Below are 24,097 nucleotides of genomic sequence, written 5' to 3' on the forward strand. Positions count from 1 at the left end.
GTACAATTGCAGCAAAACATCCTGTACAACTACAGTCAAAGAGAAACAACTTCACTCGGAAGACTGAATTTTTCGGAATTCTCGATTCCACAGTATGTGGATGCTCAATTGTTCAGTATATGCAATGCTGCAATAAACAGATGTTCAATCTAATATAAGGATATGGGAAGTGGGCAGGAGAATGAAAATGAGGCAGAAGATGATATTAAATCAGAGAACAGGCACATGGAGCCATGTGATTTACACCTACTGTTGTTTCTTGTACTCTGATGTTAACGATAGTTCCCAATGCTATTGGTCAATGCTTAATTTGACATATAGAAAAAACACAGCTCCAACTTTTCTCCTGTTGCTTACCAATAATTGCAGTTAACAATTACCTCTTCCTGATCTAGCTGTGCTAGTAAATTCCCAGGTATCAATAGCTTTATTGTCATAGCAATAGGTTTATGGTAAATTATATAATCCATGGCAAAAAGTAGGAAGAGTACTAGCGATGAGGTCAAGTCACAAATGTCCAGCAGATTAACCTCCATTTCAGACACATGATTCCATCAGAACTGTTTACAACTTCATGGTGTTAACACAACGTTAACCCACTAACCCACCCACACACACGCGCCCTCACCCATGGTTTTGTCTTTACAAAGACTTGTTTTGTCTTTACAAGTTGGGGACCATTTGAGAAGGAAATGCTTCACTCAGAGATTGTAAATCTAAGGAATACCTTGCCAGTGAAGTAGTTAAGGCTACTTTTAACGATAGCCTTTATTATTCAAAAAAATCTATAAGGGATATGATGAGAGCACAAGTAAGTGGAGCTGAGTCCACGAAAAGATCATGATCGTATTGAATGGCGGAGCAAGCTTGAAGGGCCAGATGGCCTACTCCTGCTCCTAGTTCTTATTGTCTTATATTCTTAGGGAAGGAAACTTTCATACTTACCTGGTCTGACATCCATGTGACTCCAGACCCACAGCAATGAAGTTGATTCTTAACTGTCCTCTTAGCAAATAGGGATGGGCAATAGATGCTGGCCTTGTCAGCAATGCCCTCATCCCATGAAAGAATTTTTTTTATAAATCAGTGCGGCGTAGGGTCTCCTACAGGAGTTGGATTGATACCTGCATGTTAGTCATTGACCATAATAAGGTGAGAATTTGGGCTTTTGATGGTGATTGATTGTTTCCACCTCCATTTGCAATTCCTCAGGTAATGAAGCATTTCAGGCATATATATAGCAAGAACTGTTATCATTAAGGTGGTGGTGTTTGTTAGGACATCAAAGTCTATATTATTCACGATCCAGACTTATTGAATTGAGTAAATTTGAATTTTATTTGTTGTTTAAAGGACTTTTCTTCATGTAGTTCACTGATGAGATATTATTCCTGAAATGCTGTTCAGGCTGGGTCACTTGGAGCCACCAGTGCCCCAAATGTTGAGATCTATTACTTTCTTCTTGAAACCCTATTATGAATATTAATCACAATCCAATGAAAATTTATCAGTAAATATTACAACACTGAGATAACCTTTCTCCGATAAAAATTTCTGACAAGCTGCAGATGTGGCTGTACTGACAGTAACAAAACTACATGCATTTCTCTTAGAAAATTACAACATACAATGCAGGCGCCTATATATCAAATTTCAGTTTTATGGTTATTTTTATTAATTTATTTAGACATGGCATTACACACCTCTGTAGCCATTGCATCTTGAAGTGGGACTTGGACCCAGATGTTTTGACCCAAAGGATGGAACACTAGTTATGTGCAACAAAACCCTGCCTGGAGGTTTTCTTTTTGAAAACAATACTTTGTTTCTTGCTGATAATGGTGACTTGCTCATTGAGAATTGCCAGACTAGTTCCTGTAGCATTTAGAACACAGTTTGGTGATATGTTGCTATTGCTTTGATACGTTCTATTGGAGTTGCTTGTTATTGATTACACATACTTTATACTGGCCTTTTGACGGAACAGTTCCGCATAATTATACTATTATTGTTGTTTCCATCCACTTCCATACTTTTTAAAATTAGAACCTTACCAGTCAGCACATAAAGCATTTGAAGTGCATACACATATAATGTATGAATATGAAATTTGAGATCACATACCTAGAGAGTGTGTCTTTTGCAGAAGCAAATTGTTTGAGTCTGCAATTCAAAAATTAAAGCATGAAATGTTGGAAATTAGGTGGCATCTGAGGAGAGTGACATAAGATTAATGTCTCTGGTTAATGATTCTTCAGAATAGATCATCGAATAATCCTTTTCAAGTTACCAACTAAGACTACAATTTAATTCTCATTTTTCAATTAGCAATATGTAACGCATAACACAACTTGAAGATGTATCATTTTTAAGGAATAATGCAGCACTTGTATTTTTGTTTTCCTGCTTGGCCCTCTTTGTTTTGACAAATTTTGTTGCCTCATTTTGCTTTCCAAATTCAAAATGAACTTTAGAATTGGTGCAGCACAATTTTCATGTAGGACCCACCTTGTTTTCAAGAAAAGCATTATCACAAAAAATCTTGAAGACCCCATTTGTTTTCATAGATAAATGGAGAACACGTGTTTATAAATACCAATTTTGCCAAATAAAAGTTTATTAAGATATATTTTGTCAGTAAATTTGTTGATTGAACTCTCTTAGGTGGTGGACCATCCAACTCAAAGCTACCATCTGTTCAAACTGTGTCTCCAATGCCAGAGGACTCTGCAGCGAATATGAGGTAATAAGTTTTTTTGTTTATTAACTTTTATCAAGATCTGTTATGTTACATTTTTGTTATGCTGCTTTTCGTTTACTTTTTTATTTGGCTATTCTAAATGGAATTTGGTACTGCATGATCTTATGAAAAGAATTCCAATTTTATGTACGGAGAGTAAATTGTTACTATATAAAATTTGGTATTTAGATATGTAATAAACATCTGATATAGTGTTTCTACTTTTAGTGCAACTGGTGGAAATAGTGTAACAAGTGAATTGTGCTGATACTTCAAATAAACACAAAATACTGCAGATGCTCAAAATCTGAAATGAAAAATGAACTGCTGGAGAAATTCAGCAGGTCTGGCATGAGCCATAGAATGAAGAAAAAGTTAATGTTTCGAGTCCAACATGACTGTTCTTCAAATGAACATAAGCCAAGAGCCTGCTGAGTTTCTCCAGTTCTTTATTATTATTTTGTGCTAATATTTTGATCTTCAAATCATAACTTCAAAATAATTTAGTTTAATTTTGTATCTTCGAATTAATAAATCATCATTGTAAAGTTTAAATGTAACAATTTTTTATTACCAATTTAGTATTACAGCAAGGCTTGAACGTGCACTGGAGAAGACAGCCCCTCTTCTGAGAGAGATTTTTGTGGATTTTGCTCCTTTTCTTTCACGTACTCTACTGGGTAGTCATGGGCAAGAATTGCTCATTGAGGGTACAAGTAAGTTTACCAAGTATATTTTAAAGTATATTAATACTTGCAGGCTGCATTGAGTTATTTTTGAAGACAGTTATGAATTATGTAGCTGAGATCTCCTTTATTCTTTGCTCTTTCTCTATCTGTCTCACTCTCTTATTCATTCTCTTTCTGTGTCTCTCTCACCTTTGTTCACTGTCTTTTGTTGTATTGTTCTCCCTCGCGTGCGCGTGCTCCCCCTTCCCTCTTGCCCCGCTTGCTGTCTCTATCACCCCATCTCTCTATTCACATTCTGAAATAGACATTTCTGAAATGTAAGCAAAGCTCTGTTTGTGAAAATGAGGGTCCATTTTTCCTTCTGTCCCATTATTATGTGAAATATTTAGTTCATAATTTTTTTGGTGACCTTTGATCAGCACTGGAAAATTTAGCCAAGGTGTGTGTGTGTGTGTGTGTGTGTGTCTGTTGAGGGATGACATGTTTTGCTTACTATGCAGGTGCAATGTCAACATCATCCCAATTAAGACATAATTGACTAGTTATTGAGTTAAGCTTTTTCTCTCCTAACTTTGCAAGAAAAACAGTCACCTTTTCAACCATTATGGTCAGAATTCTGTGACCATTTGAAAACTGTGTTTTGATATCCACGTTGATGAACCACGTTTATTTTCACATCCAGTCTGTGTATATAAAGAGACCCAACTGTTTCCTCCAGTTAATCTGGGTGGGACTCGAGCCCAGGTGTGCCAGTAACTGAAATGGTTGTGTATTAATTCATGAAACTGATCATTTCCCAGCAGACTTTCAATTTAAGCCATCCTTTTGCATTTTAAATAGTATATTCAAAATCAAAGATCTATTGTACTTATAAGTTCAAATATATGGCTTAGTTGTAGTAATTCATTCTCACTTGATTTTAGTATTTTTTAAGGATGCCTTAGAAGAAGTCCTTGCTAGTACAATGAATGTGAATTATAAACATTGCATCATTTTTTCTTCTTGTATTATTGATTATGGTCAAAAATATGAAAAGGACTGTTTTGAAACCAAGGACTATGAAATAGTTGTTGGAAACAAATTACTAGAACTCGTGAGTTGTGTTTATTCTGTTGGTTTGCAACCTGTGGAGGTGAGGTAAGTCAGCACGCCACCACATATGTGCAGAGTAAGATTCAGCTGGCAATAGGTAGTTGATTGGTTTGTAAAGAAATTTTGTTTGTCTTCATTGATTGAGGCAGCGTGTCCAGATTTAGCACAAACCGTTTACACTGAAGCTGAGACTGATGGCTTTTGAGAGTGTATCATATTTATTAAAAATTGAGCTCTAATAAGGAAGTGAAGCCATCCTCACAGAGCTGTGGACGTTGAATAGATGTTTGTTCATCAGATATTAGTACCACCTAGATAATGTGAGGAGATATTGTGTGTGATGCATGAAATTCCTATGGCAGAACATGAAAGCATACAGAAAATGCAACCAGGACCTGTAAGAATCCACTTAATGCAAATATTGATAAACAGGTATTTTAAGTGGCCAAGATTTAACAACGATGTAGTGCAGTTCCATAAGCTATGTCATATTCTGTAAGTTCTGTCTATTGTGTCAAACAGTAGGAAAACCTCAACATGTAATCAAACTAGAACCTTTCACACCCATACCAGTTTTTGAGAGCATTCAGTGGAGAGTTAGTAGATTGTGTACGACGATCACCAAAAACAATGACAGGACATCAATATAGCTTTACAATTATGGATTACTAATTGAAATAAAATTTTATCTAGGTTCTAACTTTGTCTAAAGATTTCAAGGGCTTCCTCAACAGATGGTGTTTAAAACAGTTGAAGTCAATTGCATCTCATTTATAAATACAAGGAGTTTTAGAGAGATACCATCAGACTTTCAAATTCATGATTAAGGTCTCCAGTAACGAATACTCTCAGCACTGTGACTAAGGATTAGATAACTTTTTGCTACCAGGGATTGCCAAAGTAAACCAAATGGGTTTATTCCAATTAAATTGATTATGGCTGTACGATTAGAGGTCCATTAAAATTGATTAGGAAAATCTCATTGGAAATGCATGTCATTGCTGCTAGAAAGACTTGCAGCAGTATGTAAGGTAGCACAAGAACATTTGAAAGTTTGAGGTAAAGTATGAGCTAATAAATATTCAGTATCTAGAATAGTTCAAGCGGGAGACAAAGTATTGGTATTGCCTTTGCAAATGCAGTTGAAAATGAAAGTTCCTGGCCCATACAAAGTAGTGAGCAGGCTTAGTAAAGAGATTTATCTGACCGATCCTTATTTTCGGAAGAAGACTCTATTATATCAAATAAACATGTTTGAAATCATTCTGATGATTGCAGTGTTTGAACTGAAGAAGAAACCATTGAGAATGTATCATAGAATCCCTCCAGCATGGAAATGGGCCCTTTGGCTCAGCAAGTCCACGCTGTCCCTCCAAAATGTATCCCACTCAGACCTATTCCTGTATTACGCTACATTTACCCCTGGCTAATGCAATTTAGCATGGCCAGTTCACCTAACCTGCACATCTTTGGATTGTGGGAGGAAACTGAAGTACCTGGGGGAAACCCACACAGACACGAGGAGAGTTTGCAAACTCTACACAGTTGCCTGAGGTTTGAATCGATCCTGGGTCCCTAGTGCTGTGAGGCAGCAGTGCTAACCACTGAGCCATTGCTACCCATTAAACTGAAATCCCTTATTCATGTATGTTGTGACAAATATACTTACCTTTATTGGTCAGTGCATTGAGTATAGGAGTTGGGAGGTCATGCCCTGTACAGCCACAACATAACCTCCCAACGATTGCTTAACAAAGTCTATCAGCTGAGGTAAATTAATACTGGAAGCAGATGTTAGAGTAGCCAAAACCTCCTTTTAAAGATGGAAATAATTCAGTTAGAGTATTTGACATATCTTCATTAATTGATGCTCGGAAGGCAGATCTGGAATTAAATAAGCAAGCACAAGCAGCTCACCCTGAAGCTGAAGGGGTTCCAGATTACTGTGTTATGAAAAGCAAAGCTCTAATGAGAGAATGGAGACAACATTTGTCAAGAAACAGACATGCAATCTAAGAATGGATGGTTGATCAGCAGACTATGGTACTGCCCAGATATTACAAGGAGATATTCCAAGCAGCATATCATGTTCCTATGTTAGGACATGAAGGTGCATGGATAAATAGGAATGTTAACTAGTCAAGGCTTCATAAATGTGATATGTTCAAAATGTTGCTTTCATGTTAGGTTGTTGGTAAAACATGCAATCAAGCCAGGAGAAAGTGAGGACTGCAGATGCTGGAGATTAGAGTCGAGAGTGTGGTGCTGGAAAAGCACAACAGGTCAGGCAACATCCGAGGAGCAGGAACAATCAACGTTTCGGGAAAAAGCCCTTCAGCAATTTTAATGCCCATACCATGTTTTGAAAAGTCACAGAATAAGTGTTTATAGTTTCTGAAGGACCATTCCTCTAAACAAAAGTAGGCCACCAGTATGTCCTTACAATCATATATGTGACTATCCAATTTTCAGAAGTTATTCCTTTGACACAGAGGACTGCTGATTGAAATACAATGTGATCAAGATTCTAGCTTTATGTTTCAAGTTTTCTAAGACATCAATTTGGCTATAAGACAATGAAATCAATTACATATCTGAACACGGAGCTTTGGAGAGATATGATCAGACTATCAAAACCTTTATTAAAGGTATACTATGATGAATATTCACAAGATTGGGTTAAAAGAACAGTGTTCTGACTGTTTGCCACCAGGCATTCCCCAGATGAATCTACTGTGTTTAGTCCATTTGAATTGATTCATGATCATGTGGAAGTTTTTGAACCAAAAAGACTAATGCTCAGTGTTGAATTTTCTTTCGCTAATGAGTTAGCTTTCTCTTGCAAGTTTTTATTTGTCCAGTAAGCTACATTCTGCAAGGATAGCACCATGTTCTGCTCTCCACTTTGGCTGTGCCATGTCGCTGCACTTCTGTTCTGCTCCATCTTCAACTTTTTCTCCAGATCTTTTGATGCTGCACCACGGATTTTTACTTTTGATAAGCTACCTGTATTTCTGCACTAGGGTGATCATATGGTTTTGGCCTTCTGGGGCTTAAGTCATCTGATGACAATCCACTAGTTTGTGGTGACCCTTCTGACATACTTCTCCCACAAGATTCAGAACTGTCAGAACTCTGTTTGATTATATATAAACAAAAACAAAGAACTGCGGATGCTGGAACTTGAATGAAAACAAATTACTGGAGAAACTCAGGTGTGGCTGCACCTGGGGAGAGAAGGCATAATTAATGTTAGAGTCCAGTGACCCTCCTTCAGAACTGATTATGGTTCAGAATATATATGCTAAAAATTAGATTGGGGTGGGTGGAGTAAACAATAGGTGGAGAACAAGCCCAGAGAGACTGAGACAGAACATGTTTGTGCAGACAAATGTACAGATAATGATCAGCCTGGGAGAATCCGTATCTGCCCATGGGGCCTATAGGTAGCTGATTTTATTTTGTGGTAGCTGCCCATGTGATGGAAAAGCCTGGAATGTGGGGGTGGGAGAGGGACATGGAAGAAGGTTCTCAGGCCCTAAATTTATTTAATCTATATGGAATCTGAAAGGCTGCAGGGACCCCAAGCAGAAAATGAGATGCTTTTCTTCAGCTTGCGCTGATCTTCTCTGGAGCACTGCAGCAAGCCTGAGACAGATGATGTTTAAGGAACCTGGTGTGTTGGAGTGTCAGGCAACTGGAAGCTTAGGGTCAATTTTCAGAATACAGATATTCTGCAAAGCGGTCGCCCAGTCTGTTTTGTTTCCCCAATGTAAAGGAGACCACATTGTGAAAAGTGAAAATAGCAGTCAGGATTGAATGAAATGCAGGGGAATTGCTGTTTTACTTGGAAAGTGTGTCTGGGGTCTTGTCTGGCAATGATGGAAGAAGTAAATGGACAGGTGTTAGACCTTCTGCAATTGCATGGGAAGGTGGTGAGACATTGGGAGTGGAGGTGATGTGTGGACCAAGTTGTATCAGAAGGAATGATCCCTGTGGACGTCTGACAAGGGAGGGGCACTTAGGTTTGGTAGTGGAATCCTGCTGGAGGTAACAGAAATGGTGGATGTGGATGCTAGTGGGATGCTAAGTGAGGACTGGGATGTTGTAAGAGCAAAGAGAATGGTGAGGGCAATAGTGCAGGAGATGGGTCAGATACAGCTGAGGGCCCTGTTAACCACAGTGGTGGGGAATCCTCAGTTGAGGAAGTAGGTGAAGATTTCAGACGCCCAACTTGTAGAAGCTGCTATCATCCGAACAACTACGATGAATGGGAGAAACTCGGAGAATGGAGTGGAATCTTTACGGGAAGCAGGGTGTGAGGATGAGGTAAAAACAATAACTGCAGATGCTGGAAACCAAATTCTGGATTAGTGGTGCTGGAAGAGCACAGCAAGTCAGGCAGCATCCAACGAGCAGCGAAATCGACGTTTCGGGCGAAAGCCCTTCATCAGGGTGTGAGGATGTGTAATCCAGGTAACTATGGGACTACATCTATTGCTCATAGAGTGCCAAAAGGGAACATGTAAATTTGTGCAGGAATATATAACAATTTCCCAAACAGAAGTGAAAGAATGAGCAGAAAATCTAATAGAATAGAATATTTCATGGTGGAATTCATGCATTGGTGTTATCTTTGCAAGCTGAAAGCGAAATTCGGAGGTCTTTACAAACTATCTAAAAGGGTTAGTGAAATGACTTAGATCATTGACAGTCCTGATTGCAGCAAAGAAAAGTGATATTTCTCATGAAAATGTTGAAGCAATATCATTGTAGGGACAAAAGTAACAAGGAGCAACTTATAAGTTAGTAAGTGGGACAGTTTGATATTATCCTCCTATTTAGAGAAAGGACAATGGGAAAATCTGTAAAGGTTACTTTGAAAGTATAAGGAAATCTGTAAAGATACAAACTGAAAGAACTCTATGCTGAAAATTAAAAACAATCCAGAAATTGCTGGAAAGCTCAGCAGGTCTGGCAGCATCTGTGGAGAGAATTCAGTTTACATTTCAGGTCAGGTACACTTTCTCAGCTGATGATGGCTAGGAAACAGTTTTTTTTGCAGAAGCTGGGGTGTTCGGGGCTAAGGAGTAAACAATAGGTGGAGATAGAACCTAAAGTGAGAGGACAGTGGGACAGACAAAGGAGTGGATAACAATCAGTCTAGGAGAATGAATAGCAACTCATGGGGGCTATTAGTGGCTAACAATAGGTTGTATGCAATAGCAAACCATGTGTGATAACAAGGTTAGTGTGTGGGTTTGAGGTAAGGATATGTGAGAAGGTGCCTCAAGCCTTAAAATTGATGAACACAATATTGAATCCAGAAGACTAGAGAGTTCCCAAGTGGAAAATTGAGATGTTGTTCTTCCAACTTGCAATGACCCTCACTGGAGCACGACAGCAAGCCTGAGAAAAAGATATTGGCCAGCAAACAAAGTGATGTGTTTAAGTGGCACGTAATTGTCCCTGTTAGTAGCTAATCATTCTTATAGGCTGATTGCTATCCATTCCTTTATCCAGCCAGTTGCTCGGTCTCTCAGTCGCTCGCGGTCTCGCTCTCTAGCGCACGCTCGCTCTCCCTCTCTGCACGTGCTCGCTTCCCCTCTCTGCACGTGCTTGCTCTCCCTCTCTCCGTGCGTGCTCACTCTCTCTCTCTCCGTGCGCGCTCGCTCGCTCTCCCTCTTTGCGCGTACTCGCTTTCCCTCTTTGCGCGTGCTCGCTCTCCCTCTCTGCGCGTGCGCGCTCTCTCTCCGCGCTCGCTCGCCCGCTCTCTCTCTCTCCGCGCGCGCTTGCTCGCTCTCTCTCCGTGCGCGCTCGCTCTCTCTCTCTCTCCGTGCGCGCTCGCTCGCTCTCTCTCTCCGTGCGCGCTCGCTCGCTCTCTCTCCGTGCGCGCTCGCTCTCTCTCTCTGTGCGCGCGCTCTCGCTCTCCCTCTCTGCGCATGCTCGCTTTCCCTCTTTGCGCGTGCTCGCTCTCCCTCTCTCTCCGTGCGCGCTTTCGCGCTCTCTCTCCGGGCGTGCTCACTCGTGCTCTCTCCGTGCGCGCTCGCTCTCTCTCTCTCTCCGTGCGTGCTGGCTCTCTCTCTCTCCGCGCTCGCTCGCTCGCTCTCTTTCCACGCTCGCTCGCTCTCTCCACGCTCTCTCTCTCTCTCTCCACGCTCGCTCTCTCTCTGCGCTCGCTCTCTCTCTCTCCGCGCTCGCTCCTTCTCTCCGCGCTGGTTCTCGCTCTCACTCCGCGCTGGTTCTCGCTCTCACTCCGCGCTGGTTCTCGCTCTCACTCCGCGCTGGTTCGCGCTCTCTCTCCGCGCTGGTTCGCGCTCTCTCTCCGCGCTAGTTCGCGCTCTCTCGGCACTCGCTCGCTCCGCGCACGCTTGCTCGCTCGCTCTCTCTCTGCGCTCGCTCTCTCACTCTCTCCGTGCTCACTCTCTCTCTCTCCCTCTGCGCTCGCTCGCTCTCTCTCTCTGCGCGCACTCGCTCTCTCTCTTCGCGCTCGCTCGCTCTCTCTCTTCGCGCTCGCTCGCTCTCTCTCTTCGCGCTCGCTCGCTCTCTCTCTTCGCGCTCGCTCGCGCTCTCCGTGCACGCTCACTCGCTCTCTCGCTCTCTCCGCGCATGCTCACTCGCTCACTTGCTCTCTCTCTCTCCGCGTTTGCTCCGTGCACGCTCACTCGCACTCTCGCTCTCTCCGCGCGTGCTCGCTCACTCTCTCTCCATGCTTGCTCTCTCTCCGCATGTGCTCGCTCGCTCTCTCTCTCCGCGCTCGCGCTCTCTCTGTGCGCGCTTGCTGTGCGTGCTCGCTCCCTCTCCGTGCGTGCTCGCTCTCGCTTTCTCTCCGTGCGTGCTCGCTCTCTCTCCGTGCGCGCTTGCTCTCTCTCCGTGCGCGCTTGCTCTCTCTCCGTGCGCGCTGGCTCTCTCTCCGTGCGCGCTCGCTCTCTTTCTCTCCGTGCATGCCCGCTCTCTCTCTCCGCACGCGCTCGCTCTCTCTCCGCGCGTGCTCCCTCGCTCTCTTGCTCTCTCTCTCTCTCTCTGCACTCGCTCTCTCTCCGTGCGCGCTAGCTCTCTCTCTCCGTGCGCGCTCGCTCTCTTTGTGCACGCTCGCTCTCTCTCAATCCGTGCGTACTCTCTCTCGATGTGCGCTCACTCTCTCTGTGCGCGCTTGCTCTCTCTCTCTCTCTCCGCGCTCGCTCGCTTTCTATCTCTCCGCGCGCTCGCTCGCTCTCTCTCTCCGTGCGCGCTCACTCTCTCTCTCCGTGCGCGCTCGCTCGCTCTCTCCGTGCGCGCTCGCTCGCTTTCTATCTCTCTGCTCGCTCGCTTTCTATCTCTCTGCTCGCTTGCTCTCTCTCTCTCTCTCTCCGCGCTCGCTCGCTCTCTCCGCGCGCGCTCGCTCGCTCTCTCTCTCCGCGCGCGCTCGCTCTCTCGCTCTCTCCGCGCGCGCTCGCTCTCTCGCTCTCTCCGCGCGCGCTCGCTCTCTCGCTCTCTCTGCGCGCGCTCGCTCTCTCGCTCTCTCCGCGCGCGCTCGCTCTCTCGCTCTCTCCGCGCGCGCTCGCTCTCTCGCTCTCTCCGCGCGCGCTCGCTCTCTCGCTCTCTCCGCGCCGTCGCGCTCTCGCTCTCTCCGCGCGCGCTCGCGCTCTCGCTCTCGCTCTCTCCGCGCGCGCTCTCGCTCTCGCTCTCTCCGCGCGCGCTCGCGCTCTCGCTCTCTCCGTGCGCGCTCGCGCTCTCGATCTCCGCGCGCGCTCGCTCTCTCGCTCTCTCGCTCTCTCTCTCTGCGCTCGCTCTCTCTCTCGCTCTCTCTCTCGCTCTCTCTGCGCTCGCTCGCTCGCTCCGCGCACGCTTGCTAGCTCTCTCTCTCCGCGCACGTTCGCGCTCTCTCTCCGCGTTCGTTCGCTCTCTCCGTGCTCGCTCGCTCTCTTGCTCTCTCTCTCTCTGCGCTCGCTCTCTCTCTGTGCGCGCTCGCTCTCTCTCTGTGCGCGCTCGCTCTCTCTGCGCTCGCTCGCTCGCTCCGCGCACGCTTGCTAGCTCTCTCTCTCCGCGTTCGTTCGCTCTCTCCGCGCTCGCTCGCTCTCTTGCTCTCTCTCTCTCTGCACTCGCTCTCTCTCTGTGTGCGCTCGCTCTCTCTCTCTGTGCGCGCTCGCTCTCTCTCTCTGTGCGCGCTCGCTCTCTCTCTCCGTGCACGCTCGCTCTCTCTCCGCGCTCGCTCGCTTTCTATCTTTCTGCGCGCTCGCTCGCTCTCTCTCTCCCCGTGCGCGCTCTCTCTCTCCGCGCACGCTCTCTCTCTCCGCGCACGCTCGCTCTCGCGCTCTTTTTCTCCGCGCTCGCTCTCTCTCCGCGCGCGCTCACTCTCCCGCTCTCTCTGCGCTCGCTCGCTTGCTCGCTCCGCGCACGCTTGCTAGCTCTCTCTCTCTCCGCGCTCGTTCGCGCTCTCTCTCCGCGTTCGCGCTCTCTCTCCGCGCTCGCTCGCTCTCTCCACGCTCACTCGCTCTCTTTCTCTCCGCGTGCGCTCGCTCGCTCTCTTGCTCTCTCTCTGCACTCGCTCTCTATCTGTCCGCGTTCGCTCTCTCTCTCCGTGCGCGCGCTCTCTCTCTCCGTGCGCGCGCTCTCTCTCTGTGCGCGCTCGCTCTCTTTCTCTCTGTCCGCGCTCGCTCTCTCTCTCTGTGCGTGCTCGCTCTCTCTCTCTGTGCGCGCTCGCTCTCTCCGTGCGCGCTCGCTCTCTCTCTCTGTGCGCGCTCGCTCTCTCTCTCTCTGCGCGCTCGCTCTCTCTCTCCGCGCTCGCTCGCTTTCTATCTCTCCGCGCGCTCGCTCGCTCTCCCTCCCCGTGCGCGCTCACTCTCTCTCTCCGTGCGCGCTTGCTCTCTCCGTGCGCGCTCTCTCTCTCCGCGCTCGCTCGCTTTCTATCTCTCCGCTCGCTCGCGCTCTCTCTCTCTCTCTCTCTCTCTCTCTCCACGTGCGCTTGCTCTCTCCGCGTGCGCTTGCTCTCTCTCTCCGCGCTCGTTCGCTCTCTCTCTCTCCGCGCTCGTTCGCTCTCTCTCTCCGCGCTCGTTCGCTCTCTCCGTGCTCGCTCGCTCTCTCTCTGCGCACGCTCGCTCGCTCTCTCTCTCCGCGCTTGTTCGCTCTCTCTCTCCGCGCTCGTTCGCTCTCTCTCTCCCCGCGCTTGTTCGCTCTCTCTCTCCGCGCTCGCTCGCTCTCTCTCTCCGTGCTCGCTCACTCTCTCTCTGCATGCGCTCGCTCGCTCTCTCTCTGCGCGCGCTCGCTCGCTCTCTCTCTCCGCGCTCGCTCGCTCTCTCCGCGCGCGCTCGCTCGCTCTCTCTCCGCGCGCGCTCACTCACTCATTCCGCGTGCGCTCGCTCGCTCGCTCTCTCTGTGCGCGCTCGCTCTCCGTGCACGCTCGCGCTCTCTCTCTCTCTCTCTCTGTGCTCTCTCTCTCTCTCTCTCTGTGCATGCTCGCTCTCTCTCTCTGCGCGCGCTCTCTCTCTCTCTCTCTCTCTCCGCGCGCGCTCGCTCTCTCTCTCTCTCTCTCTCTCCCTCTCTCTGTCTCTCCGCGTGCGCTCGCTCGCTCTCTTGCTCTCTCTCTCTCTGCACTCGCTCTCTCTCTGTGCTCGCTTGCTTTCTATATCTCCGCGCACTCGCTTGCTCTCTCTCTCCGTGCGCGCTCACTCTCTCTCCGTTCGCGCTCGCTCTCTCTCTCCGTGCGCGCTCTCTCTCTCTCTCTCTCTCTCTCTCTCTCTCTGTGCATGCTCGCTCTCTCTCTCTCTCTCTGTGCATGCTCGCTCTCTCTCCGCGCGCGCTCGCTCTCTCTCTCTCCCCCTCGCTCTCGCTCACTCTCTCTCCGCGCTTGCTCTCTCTCCGCGTGCGCTCACTCACTCTCTGCGCGCGCGCTCGCTCTCTCTCTGTGCGCGCTCGCTCTCTCTGTGCGCGCTCGCTCTCTCTCTCGGTGCGCGCTCGCTCGCTCTCTCTCCGTGCGCGCTCGCTCTCTCTCCGTGCGCGCTCGCTCTCTCTCCGTGCGCGCTCGCTCTCTCTCCGTGCACGCTCGCTCTCTCTCTCTCCGTGCGCGCTCGCTCTCTCTCTCCGTGCTCGCTCGCTCTCTCTCTGCACGCGCTCGCTCGCTCTCTCTCTGCGCGCGCTCGCTCGCTCTCTCTCTCCGCGCTCGCTCTCTCTCTCCGCGCTCGCTCTCTCTCTCCGCGCTCGCTCTCTCTCTCCGCGCGCGCTCGCTCTCTCCGCGCTCGCTCGCTCGCTCTCTCCATGCTCGCTCGCTCGCTCTCTCTCTGCGCGCGCACTCGCTCGCTCTCTCTCTGCGCGCTCGCTCGCTCGCTCTCTCTCCGCGTGCGCTCACTCACTCATTCCGCGCTCGCTCGCTTGCTCTCATGTGCACGCTCGCTCGCTCTCTCTGTGCACGCTCGCGCTCTCTCTCTCTCTCTCTGTGCATGCTCGCTCTCTCTCCGCGCGCGCTCTCTCTCGCTCTCTCTCTCTCCGCGCGCGCTCGCTCTCTCTCTCTCCCCCTCTCTCTGTCTCTCCGCGTGCGCTCGCTCGCTCTCTTGCTCTCTCTCTCTCTCTGCACTCGCTCTCTCTCTCTGCTCGCTTGCTTTCTATATCTCCGCGCACTCGCTTGCTCTCTCTCTCCGTGCGCGCTCGCTCTCTCTCCGTTCGCGCTCGCTCTCTCTCTCCGTGCGCGCGCGCGCTCTCTCTCTCTCTCTCTCTGTGCATGCTCGCTCTCTCTCTCTCTCTCCCCCTCGCTCTCGCTCACTCTCTCTCCGCGCTTGCTCTCTCTCCGCGTGCGCTCACTCACGCTCTGCGCGCGCGCTCTCTCTCTCTCTGTGCTCGCTCGCTCTCTCTGTGCGCGCTCGCTCTCTCTCTCGGTGCGCGCTCGTTCTCTCTCCGTGCGCGCTCGCTCTCTCTCTCTCCGTGCGCGCTCGCTCTCTCTCTCTCCGTGCGCGCTCGCTCGCTCTCTCCGTGCGCGCTCGCTCGCTCTCTCCGTGCGCGCTCGCTCGCTCTCTCTCTCTCTCCGCGCGCGCTCGCTCGCTCGCTCTCTTGCTCTCTCTCTCTCTGTGCTCGCTTGCTTTCTATATCTCCGCGCACTCGCTTGCTCTCTCTCTCCGTGCGCGCTCACTCTCTCTCCGTTCGCGCTCGCTCTCTCTCTCTGTCCGCGCTCGCTTGCTCTCTCTCCGCGCTCGCTCGCTCTCTGTCCGTGCGCGCGCTCGCTCTCTCTCTCCGCGCGCGCTCGCTCTCTCTCTCTCCGCGCGCGCTCGCTCTCTCTCTCTCCGCGCGCGCTCGCTCTCTCTCTCTCCGCGCGCGCTCGCTCTCTCTCTCTCCGCGCGCGCTCGCTCTCTCTCTCTCCGCGCTCGCTCTCTCTCTCTCTGCGCGCGCTCGCTCTCTCTCTCTCCGCGCGCGCTCGCTCTCTCTCTCTCCGCGCTCGCTCTCTCTCTCTCTGCGCGCGCTCGCTCTCTCTCTCTCTGCGCGCGCTCGCTCTCTCTCTCTCTGCGCGCGCTCGCTCTCTCTCTCTCCGCGCGCGCTCGCTCTCTCTCTCTCCGCGCGCGCTCGCTCGCTCTCTCTCCGCGCGCGCGCTCGCACTCTCTCTCTCTCTCTCTCTCTCCGCGCGCGCGCTCGCTCTCTCTCTCTCTCTCTCTCTCTCTCCGTGCTCGCTCGCTCTCTCTCTCTCTCCACCCGGGCTCGCTCTCTCTCTCCGTGCGGGCTCGCTCACGCTCTCTCTCTCTCCGCGTGCGCTCGCTCGCTCTCTCGCTCTCTTTCTCCGTGCTCGCTCTCTTGCTCGCTCTCTCCGTGCGCGCTCGCTCGCTCGCCCTCTCTCCACGCACGCTCGCTCGCTCTCTCTCCACGCACGCTCGCTCTCTCTCTCGCTCTCTCCGTGCTCGCTCTCTTGCTCTCTTGTGCTCTCACTCTCTCTGTGCATGCTCTCTCTCTCTCGCGCTCTCTCTCCGCGTGCACTTGCTCTCTCGCTCACTCGCTTTCTCGCACTCTCTCCGTGCTCGCTCGCTCACTTTCTCTCCGCGTGCGTTCGCTCTCTCGCTCTCGCCGCGCTCGTTCTCTCGCGCTCTCTGTGTGTGTGCTCTCACTCTCTCCGCGTGCGCTTGCTCTCTTGCTTGCTCGCTTTCTCGCACTCTCTCCATGCTCGCTTCCTCGCTTTCTCGCCGCGCGCGTTCACTCTCTCGCGCTCTCGCTGCGCTCGCTCTCTCGCTCTCTCTCTTGCGCCCTCATTCTCTCTGCATGCGCTTGCTCTCTCTCTCGCTCGCTTTCTCGCTCTCTCTCTGCGCTCGCTCGCTCTCTTGCTCTCTTTCACCGCGCGCGCTCGCTCGCTCTCTTGCTCTCTTTCTCCGTGCGCTCTCGCTCGCTCTCTTGCTCTCTTTCTCCGCGCTCGCTCTCTCCGCGCGCGCTTTCTAGCTCTCTCCGCGCGCGCCCGCTCGCTCTCTCCGCGCGCTCGCTCGCTCTCTTGCTCTCTTTCTCCGTGCGCTCTCGCTCGCTCTCTTGCTCTCTTTCTCCGCTCTCGCTCTCTCCGCGCTCGCTTTCTAGCTCTCTCCGCGCGCTCGCTCGCTCTCTCCACGCGCGCTCGCTCTCACTCCGCGCGCGCTCGCTCTCTCTCTCTCTCTCTCTCGCTCTCCGCGCTCTCTCTCTCTCCCCCCGCACGCGCTCTCTCTCTCTCTCTCTCTCTCTCTCTCCGCGCGCGCTGGCTCTCTCTCTCTCCCTCCGCGCCCGCTCGATCGCTCTCTCTCCCTCCACGCCCACTCGATCGCTCATTCTCGTGCGTGCTCTCTCTGCAAGTTAGCCAGGAAACACCTAAAGAGAGAGTACTGAAGAGCCAGGAGGGTACATGAGCAGTCATTGGTGAATAGAATCAAGGAAAACCCTAAGACTTTCTTTAGGTATTTCTGGAATAAAAGAATGACTAGAGTAAGATTAGGGCCGATCAACGACAGTAGTGGGAAGTTGTGCGTGGAGTCAGAGGAAATAGGGGAAGCCTTAAATGAATATGTTTCGTTGGTATTCACACTAGAAAAAGGCAATGTTGTCAAGGAGAATGGTAAGATGCAGGCTACTAGACTAGGTGGGATTGAGGTTCATAAGGAGGAAGTGTTAGCAATTCTAGAAAGTGTAAAAATAGATCTGTCCCCTGGGCTGGATCTGCCACTCTTCAGCCCATTAGCCCATCTGATCAAGATCTCCTTGTAATCTAAGGTAACCTTCTTTGCTTTCCACTGCACCTCCAATTTTAGTGTCATCTGCAAACTTACTACCTATGCCTCTTATGCTCACACCCAAATCATTTACATAAGTGATGAAAAGGAGTGGATCCAGCACCAAACCTTGTTGCACTCCACTGGTCACAGGCCTCCAGTCTAAAAAACACCCCTCCACCACTACCCTCTGTCTTGTACCTTTGAGCCAGTTCTGAATCCAAATGGCTAGTTCTCCCTGTAGTCCATGAGATCTAACCTTGCTCGCCATGGGAGCCTTGTCAAACACCTTACAGAAGTCCATATAAATACATCTACCACTCTGCCCTCATCAATCCTCTTTGTTACTTCAAAAAACTCAATCAAGTTTGAGAGACCTGATTTCCCATGCACAAAGCAATGTTGACTATCACTAAGACTGTCCTTGCCTTTACAAATACATGTACATCCTGTATCTCAGGATTCCTTCCAACAATTTGCTCACCACCGACATCCGGCTTTCTGGTCTATAGTTCCCTAGCTTGTCCTTACCACCTTTCTTAAAAAGTGGCACCACGTCAACCAACCTCCAGTCTTCCAGCACTTCACCTGTGACTATCAATGTTGCAAATAGCTCAGCAAGAGGCCTAGTAATCAGTTTGCTAGCTTCCCACAGAGCTCTAGGGTACATCTGATCAAGTCAACATGTTTTTGTGAAGTGTAGGTCATGCTTCACAAATCTTATTGAATTTTTTGAGAAGGTGACCACACAGGTGGTTGAGGGTAAAATAGTTGATGTGGTGTTTGTGGATTTCAGTAAGGCATTTGATAAGGTTCCCCACGGTAGGCTATTGCACAAAATATGGAGGCATGGGATTGAGAGTGATTTAGCTGTTTGGATCAGAAATTGGCTAGCTGTAAAGTGATAGAGGGTTATGGTTGATGGCAAATATTCATCCTGGAGTTAGGTTACGAGTGGTGTACCGTAAGGATCTGTTTTGGGGCCACTGCTGTTTGTCATTTTTATAAACAACCTGGCTGAGGGCATGGAAGAATGGATTAGTAAATTTGTGGATGACACTAAGGTCGGTAGAGTTGTGGATAGTGATGAAGGATGTTATAGGTTACAAAGGGACATACGTAAGCTGCAGAGCTGGGCTGAGAGGTAGCAAAAGTATGAGGTGATTACTCTGATTTCTCTCCCCAGATGCTGCAATTTTTGTTTTTGTTTCTGTAGACCTGCATCTGGATGTACAATGTTAGCTCTACATGATGTGGGCGTAAGAGAATTTAATGAAGCAATGTACTTATCTGTTCAGTCCACAGAAACCAACTCGGGTGGACACAAAGTTAAAACATGCTTGATGGAACCTAGCCAAGACAGCTAGATTTCATTTGTTAGTTTCTAAGCCAGATGGATCGACTAGTAGAGAAAAGTAGAGAAAATAAATGCAGGAATGAAAATATTCTATTTCTCAGTTAAAAAGATGACATTGATAGGCCTGCCATGCATCATTTCTTTCCGAGATTGATCTACTGAAGGGATGCTAAGTGCACTTAACATCATAGGCTAGAGAGATATCTGCCTTTGTCGCAGCAAATTGATTACATCAATGTTGAATCATGACTTTTCTATTTAAAAAAGCCCCATTCCAAAGAGTTAAAAATCAAGTCATAGTTAAAGTACCTAATTCTGTTGTTTATTTAAACTCTGTTGTACTATACAGTAACAGATGGGAGGAAAATCTAAAGCAATTAGACAATCTGTTTAAGCAATTGTAATTAGTTGACTTAGTAATAAATCAAGGGTAACATACCTACGAAATATCAAAGGACATGGGCAAGGGTCGATGAGAACAAAAATGTGAAGGTTCTGATAGCATTCTTTATTCTTTAAACGAAATGGAAAATCAGGATTTTTAAAAAATGTATGGGCGCTATTGGAAATTTGTGCCTTGCTTCTGTATTGCTGTACTTTTAACAGATTAGGAAAACAGGCAAAAATAGTCTACCTCAGCGTGATGCCAAACTGTTCTTGAGAAGTTGAGGGGGGCAAACCTAATAACTAGTTTGGCTACTCTTTGATGTATCTCACCTTTTAAAATGGCAAATTATACCATTGATGTGGGGGTAGGTGAGGTCCTTTTGCAAGACTAAGGGAGCCATTCATGTTATCACAATGGTGTGAAGCTAAAACCGGTGGGTTACAACCCATCCCAGCTTTATGCAAAATATTACAACATACGTATCGTGATTCATGCATTTCTACTGTTTTCCCACAGTTTACAGTATTTCATCCAGGCCGGTGCTGTTTTCTCATCGTGCAGCTCCTCTATTCCTGCCCAGTCTTTGCACAGCTGTGGTATCTATTTGCTTTTACAATATGACTAAATATTTAATCCTTATCTAACTGAGACTGATTCAACCCCTGCAATGCACTATTGTTGTTTGATGTCCTCCACTGTTTCTGCCACCTACAATCAGACCCCACAACCAGACATATATTTCCCTCCCCACGCCTATCGGCATTCCGCATAGACCATTTCCTTTGTGACTCCCTTGTTAGGTCCACGCCTCCCACCAATCCACCTACCGCTCCCAGCACCTTCCCTTGCCGCCACGAGATGCAAAACCTGCACCTGCACCCATCCCCTCACCTCTGTCCAAGGCCCCAAAGGATCCTTCCACATCCGGCAGTAATTTTCCTGCACATACAAACATCTGATCTACTTTGCTCTCAATGTGGTGGTCTCTACATTGGGGAGACAGGATGCCAACTCGCAGAACATTTCAGGGAGCATCTGGGATACACACACCAAGCAATACCACTGCCCAGTGGCTGACCACTTCAACTCTCCTTCTCACTTCACCAAGGGCATGCTAGTCCTGGGTCTCCTTTACTGCCAAATCCAAAGCACCTGACATCTGGAGGAAGAACACCTCATCTTCCACCTTGGGACCCTCCAACCACAGCTCAACAACGTCGACTTCACGAGTTTCCTCATCTCCCCCCCCCCCCCCCCCCCCCCCCACCTCATCCCAGATTCAACCCTCCAACTCAGCACCGTCCTCTTGAACTGTCCTACCTGTCCATCTTCCTACCCTCCCCTCCAACCTAGCACAAGTAACTTCCATCTGCACCCACCTGTTGCTGTTCCCCCACCCTCCTATTTATCTCTCAGCTCCCCCCCCAGCACACATGAGCGCGCACGTACACACACAGACTCCTGTTGAAGGGCTTATACCTGCTCCTCAGATGCTGCCTGACCTGCTATACTTTTCCAGCCGTATAGGTTTCAACCTTGATGGTGAAGTCGAGACAACTCAGTACCACCTGTGTGTTCTGAAGGCAATTCTGCACAGAAACAGTCTTTTGACTCTTCAGTTGGCAGTAGTTGTTGGGGGCTTAGAGCTTGCCATAGTAACACCAGTTGAATTTTAATACATACCCTGTTTTGGCAAGGGTTGAGTAAAGTTTGAGAAGATGACAAAAGCCACAGGAGATTTTGCAGCATCAACATTCTACCTCTCTGCTGCCTTGCTCTGAAAAATTGTCCTCTCCAACTCTTGAAAGAGCAGGTAGAAACCACATTCACAGTTGCTGAAAGGAAGAATACTAAAGCTCACAAGAAAAAAGACCAGGTCTAACCAGATAGTCTGTGAACTAAAGACTGATAATTGCTTTGCAAATAACATCAAGGCATAACGAAGGCGGGAAAGTGGAATCACCCTATCTAATTGTGATTTTTGGACTGGAGGTGCAGTGTCATGTTTTTCTGACTATCAAAGATCGACCCACCCAGCCATCCCAACCCCAAAACTCTCAATTTTGTGTGTGCCTGTTTATGTGAGTTTAAAAAAGCATAATATTTATATTATTCGCAGTCCTATTGTTTTACTGTTCATGTTTAAGTTATCCAGTTATAAATTGGCATTTCATCTGGTCTACATTTTTGCCATCGGTTAAAAGCAATTTATTACTATCAATAATTATTTTCTTTTTATTGAAATAAAATTTGTGTCCATGTTCTTTTATTCTGAATCAGATAGTTAGGTAGGATTGAGCAACTTGGTGATTTATGATGACTTTGGGAATGCATTAATGCACTGCATAGTGCACAACTGAGTTAAGGAGAATTGGAACACTCCAGTTTTCATCTCCAATCTGTGCAGAGTGAAATGATCTCAAGTCTGTAGGTGGACTGCGTTAGTCCCCAACTTAGGCGAAAGTGAGAATAAATTGAACAGGATGTTTGTTCCTGAATTGACAGTATCTGCATGGTTTGGGCTTGCCTAAGATATGCAGTCACAATTTGTTAATGTTCATTGTTTAATTTCTCAAGAAAATAAGTTATTTGGAGCGGCTGCAGGAAGAAGTGACAGAGCCATGTAAACTCACATCCCAGGATGTCTTGAAAAATTTAGAAGGAGGTGAGAGAAAATGGAAAAATGCCATGTGGTGTGATGGACAATACTCCTTATTCAACTGGGCGACACGTGATGTCTCTTGATTATTTAATAGTGAATTAATTCTCCAACTCTCAGGCCCTTTATCTTGGACCCCAAAAAAACCAAAGTATTAATCTGTTGCCAGTTCTCCCTGTGAATCTTTCTTAAATTTTATTTCAATTGAATTTTTTTTGAGTAGCTGATGAAATACTACATCTTTTAAGAAAGTAAGCGGAATTCATTTTGATTTGACAACTACATTATTAAATAATTAGCTAATTTATTGGTGGATGGCAGACTTCCTTGTGATGCCTTGTTACATGTTAACCTTGCTTGATCATTGAACAAAAAGAAAGTGAATAGGAAGCAAAACACAGCTAAGACTTGTCATCTTAATATTCATAAAACCCCATTGTAATCCCATGAAACTCATAAAGGAGCTAGTGCCTTTTTTAAAACCACTTTTGATTCTGCTAGGTTTACAGAGAGAGGGGTCAAGGGTCAAAGTACTAATAAGAGTGTTTGGGATGTCTGCTGCCACAAAACAAAATGGAAACTTGATTGATAGCTGGAGGGCTGAAGGGAGAGAGTAACAGAGAAAGCAAAGGTCATAGAGCTATTTCCCCTCTTTGCATAGATAATAACCTGTATGGTGTGGCTAGCAAAATGTAGATATTGTGGATCAATATGACATATGCTGTACACATTTGGAGCAGTAATAAGACACGCAAATGCAAGTTATAGCAACGTTTTGTAACTGAACCTGAGCAATTGTAGATAAAGTGAACATCATTAGAGGCAATGCTTAAAACTAAATGTTCTTTTGTACAGAACTCAATCCATCCATAACAGAAAAAGTAAGCAATGTTGGGAAACCTCTGGTAATTTGATTGGGCTTCTCTGGATGACTTTAAGAAAATGTCATCAATTATTTAATTTATTTGTTCTTTAATTTCTTTTCTTAAAACATGGTACATTTGCTTTCATCAGGAAAGTAGTGTTAACTGAACCGCAGTTTGATTTGAAATACTTTTGCCAAAAAGGTTTCTCTTATTAATTTAAAAAAATTAAACATGCACCTCCCCAATAAGAGCAATAGGTCTTTCTCATCCACTCTATCCAGTCTCCTCATGATTTTATACACATTAATTAAATTTCCCCTTTCTCTGTTCTGTCGCAAAGAAAATAATCTCAACCTGTCCAAATTTTCATCAAATTCTTAATTCCTGGAAATGTCCTTGTAAGTATCTTTTTGTATTTCTTCTGCAATCATATCACTCCTGTAAAGTGGCCAGGTCAGTGCTCAAAAGTCAGTCATGTGGTGGACAGATTCCCTCCCAAAATCCCTGGAAACAAACGAGAATAATCACCCCTGTATGTAACATGGACAGGATTCGTATGGGGCTGCTCCTCCAATTGCAGGCTGGTTCGCCCTATATATACATACACACACACACATCTGTAATAACTGAACAAACACCTATGATGGGAGGAATAAATAGCAGGGTAAATTAGAAAATGAAAGCAAACTCTGATGGGGGGTCTCTTCAGGTGAATGTGTCCTGAGAGTTGGTGTTGCCAAGGCCAGGTTGGGATTTGCGGGTGTGGTGAAGGTTCCAAAGGAAAAAGAACAGTTTTAAACCTGATAACAATGGAATAATCTGTGACATATCAGCTGGGAAACTTGAAATCACTTGAGTAATACATTTCTTTCAGCTTAATACTGCATTTGTTCAGGATCTATTTTATAGAGGAATTGTAGTTGATGCTATTGGAATTAACGTTTATTTGTAAAATTAAATCTGATATGGAGATCTGTGATGTAGTATGTTGCGATCTGTTCATAGTTGTCTTTTTAAACACACTTGTGTTCAGTTGCAATAAATATTTCTTTTGTTTTAAACATGTAGTTATCACACTTCAGTTAAATTAAGTAAGGCAGATCAACAATGAAGGGGAGCCAATTCAAGATA

General features: G+C 47.3%; 1 protein-coding gene across 1 annotated transcript in view; it reads left to right on the forward strand.

Annotated features, from left to right (window-relative positions):
- lrba (LPS-responsive vesicle trafficking, beach and anchor containing) overlaps positions 1-24,097 on the forward strand; it is an 894,965-nt gene that overhangs the window by 254,125 nt on the left and 616,743 nt on the right. The window contains exons 31-32 of the mRNA XM_072561970.1: positions 2,665-2,743; positions 3,323-3,456. Coding sequence (XP_072418071.1) covers positions 2,665-2,743; positions 3,323-3,456 — 213 coding nt within the window. The remainder of the gene's footprint in view (positions 1-2,664; positions 2,744-3,322; positions 3,457-24,097) is intronic.

The sequence above is a fragment of the Chiloscyllium punctatum genome, chromosome 1 (assembly GCF_047496795.1).
Source record: "Chiloscyllium punctatum isolate Juve2018m chromosome 1, sChiPun1.3, whole genome shotgun sequence".
NCBI classification, from domain to species: domain Eukaryota; kingdom Metazoa; phylum Chordata; class Chondrichthyes; order Orectolobiformes; family Hemiscylliidae; genus Chiloscyllium; species Chiloscyllium punctatum.